Source organism: Urtica dioica, chromosome 11 (genome assembly GCF_054948205.1).
Source record: "Urtica dioica subsp. dioica isolate 48M chromosome 11, U.dioica_male_clone48M_v1_H2, whole genome shotgun sequence".
Lineage (NCBI taxonomy): Eukaryota > Viridiplantae > Streptophyta > Magnoliopsida > Rosales > Urticaceae > Urtica > Urtica dioica.
The window spans coordinates 20,946,562-20,952,025 of record NC_142766.1 but is presented as its reverse complement, the minus strand read 5'-3'; the positions used below and the strand labels follow the sequence as shown (position 1 = coordinate 20,952,025).

The 5,464-nt window shown below is 34.8% G+C and overlaps 1 protein-coding gene across 1 annotated transcript; it reads left to right on the top strand.

Moving 5' to 3' along the window:
- Positions 1-2,923: 2,923 nt before the first annotated feature.
- On the top strand, positions 2,924-5,464 carry CAND2 (Protein of unknown function, transmembrane-40). Its single transcript, XM_089630750.1, has 6 exons — positions 2,924-3,455; positions 3,981-4,172; positions 4,527-4,689; positions 4,778-4,880; positions 4,990-5,071; positions 5,167-5,464. The coding sequence occupies exons 1-6, from the start codon at positions 3,153-3,155 to the stop codon at positions 5,242-5,244; spliced, it is 921 nt and encodes a 306-aa protein (XP_089486876.1). The 5' UTR covers positions 2,924-3,152; the 3' UTR covers positions 5,245-5,464.

Below are 5,464 nucleotides of genomic sequence, written 5' to 3'. Positions count from 1 at the left end.
GATGGGATGAGAGAGAATCCGAAAGGGAAGGGCAAAAAAAGGAGGGAAAAAGATGAAGCGTTGAATGTGGAGATTTTGGCGGTAATTAAGCCACGCCTTTGTTGAACAAGCTTTTGTGTCTTAATCTCCAAAATTTTATTGATATATGTAAGAAATAAAATTCACATCCGGATAATTTTATATATTATATATATATGTAAGAAATAAAATTCATGCACTTTGTAATTTTTAATTTTTATTACTTATTTTGGGAAATTACTATTAACCGGGTTTAGCTATATAATATGGTGTTGTATTTAGTCATGCAAGTTCATTATTCATAACCCACCTAAATATTAAATAAAATGATAAATGCCAATAAATTGTTTATGGACATATACACTGACGAATGACGATGTCTAAGCTTCAAGTCTAATAGCTCGTCTTAACTGTGATTATTTATACCTATGTCCATAATGTGATATCATGAACATATATAGAGAGATAACTTACGAATAAAAGGAGGGACAACCCCAACCACCATGAATAAAATAGTAATCTGAACAGTTAAAAAAAACAACCATAAAATTAACATCATCCAAATCGTACCAAGTTTTGTAGCATGTCATATAGCGTTTTGCAAGCCATAATAACAGGTCATCAATCAAATTAGATGATAGTATTACGGTGAATGAGATTTATCTCCATGACGATAGAATTCAATGAGTGAATAAACGAAGATTTGATGATAGTATTACGGTGAATGAGATTTATCTCTATGACGATATAATTCAACGAGTGAATAAACGAAGACATTTAAAGAAGCAATTTCCATTTCAAGAGAAGTAAAATTCAAAACGCATAAAATTGATCAGTCAACATTAATGCGACATTTGAATGAGCAAACGGTTATGAAATTGAGCGTATAATATATTAAAGTAAAGCCTTGAAGTCTAGTTTTTAATGGTAGAAGTTTCAGATCATTTGGAGCTCTAAGGAAGAAGTTACGTATGCTTTAATAATCGTGATCATAAATAAATGTTATAAATTGTTTTTAATGCTAGTTATTTTCTTTATGTTTTTTTTCGTATTGTAAACTGATGTTAAGAACCTATATAATGATTGTATGAGCTGAGAATGAAAGATATATAATCAGGGACGGAGACAATGAAGGTCTAACAATGGCTTAAGCCTCCCCTCAGCATTTTTTTTTTTACACTTTTTAACCAAATTTAATTTTTTTTCTTATATTTTTACTTTGAAAATTTACAAACTAGCCTCCCAAAAAATATTCACTTTTGCCCCCCCTCTAAGTTTAGCTCTATCTCTGTATACAATGATGGATTAAGAAAATAAAAATGTGTCACTTTTAGGTTCTTCAAGAACCGTCTCGAACTTATCGGAGTTTTTCATATCGTTCAACAACTTGATTTATTATCTTGATTACATTCTCCTTGAGTATCTTGATGTCGTGTCTTCTATTTTGTAGTCTTGGTTCTTATCTCTATAAGTATTTGGTCAAATCTTAACATTATTCTCATTTGCAAATCTTGGAGTTTTTTTCCAATCATTGTTAATGAGTCTTATCACATTTGTTGGTAATGATCATATCACAAGACCATCCTCTTTCTTTTTTGGTCAAATTCGCTATTTGGGCCGAGAACTCTCAATTATAGTAGGATATGTTGGTCTAGAAATCGGCTTAACCCTAAAGAATCTAGGAATCTACTATTAGACCCCGAACTCAACAAAAAGTCCAAAACAACCTATCCCAACAACCTGGCCAATTCAATATGATCAATCCAAAACAAAAAAGTTAATGTTGTTTAAAGATGACCCACAAAATAGATTGGCTAGAGAGCAATATTTGGGTCTTGAGCCCATACATTTGGACGAACTCAGCCCATCTATTTCCATCGAAACGATAAGGGTCCCCACATCATAAGAGATAGAGCGAAGCTATTCGGCCCGATTCACGATTCACGAACGATCCACTCACGTGGTGACACGTGGCAGCGTGTTGCCACGTGTCACCACGTGAGTGGATCGTTCGGAATCGTGAATCGGGCCGAATTTTTTTTTCCTAAGAGATATTGCCTTCTGCCGAAAGGCTCTAATTCGCTTATCAAGTCGTCATTCGTTACTCATGACGAGACACGATCACATACAAATAGATTAATAGGCGTCCCCAATAATTGCGACTTTGGTAGCATATATAAAATCTTTTTTTTTCTTATAAGAAAGGCATGCAACTTTTATATATCTTTCTCTCAATTGTAATTTTTTAGTTTAACTTTTCTTATTCATTGAATTGTCGAGTACGGCTTTTGTAATAAATTTTTTTTTTAATGATATCGTTATTATTTCCAATCTATTTTTTAAATTTGTTTCATTTCGATATATTTATTTATTCCATGTTTGCCTTCATTCTTATGCGGCAGATTTGCGTAAAAAATCTAAAGTGACATCCAACACATTAATTTTCATGACTGTTGAGGCCCAATTTTAACACATCAACAAATATTTGTGTGATGATAACTCTGTTTATAACTTTGTAAACAATATTATGTTTAATAATATGGGACTTCAGGTCATATATAAATATACAATAAATATATTATGGTGAACATTTGTTGACTGATATTTACCTTAGTATTATAATTAAACTAAAAATGTACACCATCAATAATAAACCACCGTTTTATGTAAATATTTATTTGGTTTTTCATTTTATGAAATTCCGTCTTATTTAAATAACAAATTAAAAAAAGGAAAAATAGATTGAAATTCTAAATTTTTATAGATGGTGAAAAGTTGTAGGATATTTTGATAGACATTTCATATATTTGTTTTGATGACTACAGGTGCCAATTTGTTGACATTTATATAATTCCTAAAGACATAACATAGGTACAAAATGTTAAAAAAAAAAAAAAAAAAACAGCATATCTTATAACTGAGTAAAATAGTTCAACTCAAACCGACTAATCGGATTAAACGTGCGTAAAAACTCGACTTCCCTTTCTTCTTCGTATCAGAGCCCAAAATCCCCAAAATTCAATCCAGAGCCAGACCTAGGGTTAGGGTTTCCACACTGAAGACAGCCAAACTTCGTGAGCTTCGATCTTTCTCCGATCCATCGTTTTCGTTAGTTATTCTCTGATGCGAAGAAAATGCGCGTGCTCGAAGAAATTCTCTCGCATCCGGGTTTCCAAGTCGATCTATCGCAAGGATCGAATCTGTCCCGAACCGGTGTCGATTCGGGTCAGAAAATCTACAGCTGGATCGCCAACTGCCACGGGTTCTGGCACAACGCTGCTCTGATCGTCGCGTCAATTCTCTTCGTGCTATATTTAGGCTTTCAGGCCAGGCAAAGCATCCCAAAGCTCTCCCATGGCCGATCGTACATCATGATCTCCTACTACGCGTGCCTTTGGCTCGTTAGCTTGCTCAATCTAGCTTGGTGTCTCTTTCAGGTTCGTCTCTGATTTTATGTTTGTAGCCGAGTCGCGAGCTTGACTGTTTGTTGTTGAGGCCATTGTTCAATTTTGATTCAGTGATCTCTTCTGCTCGGTTGTGTTTTTTTTTTTTTAATCATAAATAGCACGCCCATTGTTTGATTTTGGCTAAAAGACTCCTTGGTTTAAATGTATCCTTAGTGTTGATCACAAATTAGTATGTTCTATTTCTTTTCTGGGGTTGTTCGGTAGTTAATTTTGGGAATGACAATGAAAGCAAGTCTTACCTGAATATAACTTGAACTGAACTTAGCTAATGGTGGATTACACATCTTTAAAATACTCGCCGACAGTATAGTTTGATTTATTGTAGTGACTGAGATGTTATGAAATTTTGATTGAAACTCCTCGAGTAAATGTGTGTGTCTTTTATAGTGTATTGGTTGAGTCTAATGCTATAGAATTGGTTTATTATTGGACACTGATTGAGTACTTGGATCGTCTAGCTAAGATGTGGTTGGATTATATCATGATATAACACAGACATGGGAGTGCACTTCTGGGAAAGAGCAAGCATGGAACATCTTGTCACTGTTTACCACTTCGGGGATGCTATTTCTGGAAGTTAGCCTGTTGGCGTTTTTATTCCAAGGAAACTATGCGAGTGGATTAGACGCGTTGACTCGGACTTTTGCTGTCTCGGGGATTGTTGTTGGTCTGGACATAGTTCTCAAGGTATCATGCCTGTTTTTCTCTCTCTAAAATACATCGTATGCATATCCGATTTGCAGTGAGCAATGCTATGTTTCTTTGTTTCTATTTGATTTTAAGAGTACCAACATTTCACGGAATCAATTTCGGCCTTCATTGTTACTGGTTGATAAGAACCTTCGAATTCCATTGAAAAACGGAACTCTCCCTGAAGGCTAAAAGCCTAAACCTAGATTAGTTCATTCCCCTTGATGATTATTTTCAGCTTTTATTTATAGACTAACAACTCTCAATAAAAGTAATTTTGACCCTAAACAACTAAATAATTTATTCATTGCCCAAAGTCTTATAATGGTCTCTAATGGCACCTCTTGGCAGGCAATTTATGTATTTGTACTTGGGATCCCAATATTCATCGACACTAGTGCCGAAGCAAATCGAACAAAATGGGGTCTTTGGATTTTGCACAAGTTGGTGATCACTGCAATATATGGTGTCATACTGTACATGTACAACTCGAAGTGGAGAGAGAGATTGCCAGGTGAGCTTAACTGGTGTGATCTTACTGCAATTTTATCTAACTAGTTTATGTTCATCGGAAGCTGAATCAGATTCTATCTCTTTTGCAGCAAGACCCGCGTTCTATAAATACACGGTCATCATGTTCTCATTGAATCTGGTTTCGTTGTTTTCCTGTGCGGTAATGGGAAACGGGGCTGGATTTGGATTCTGGTAATTTTGCATATCGTTTTTTTGTAGTGCAAAAGTAAAGGTTCCAATGGAAGCCTTAAGTCCAGTCTAAACACGAAGTTGGTCTTTATGTGATCAATTTCTATTGCAGGTTATATGGCGCCACTATAGTTTCCTACCACATGTTCTATCTTCCTCTTATATACGTGACATTTTTGGCTGACTTTTTCCAGGTTAGTCTCACTCGAGAGATAATTCCATTTTTTATATTTATTAACATTTATTCTAGTTTCTCGGATAAAAATAAATAAATAAATAAAATTTCCAGGAGGAAGGTTTGCACTTGGAAAATGCTTATTACTCGGAGATGAAAGATGCTGGTTTCTTTGACACTGATTGGGAGTGAATAACAAGGAACGGATCTTCGACTTGTACACTGTTGTAATACATTTTAAAAAGTCACTGTAAATAATCGTAAATATTTTCCCGGGTGATAAGAGTTACCGCCTTGAAGGTACGCCATGTCTACCCAAACGTGTACAACAGGATGATCATATGTTAGTTTTTTTTGTTTGGTCCACAAGGCTAATGATGCAGGTTAATTAAAATCACTTCCTTTTATCTCA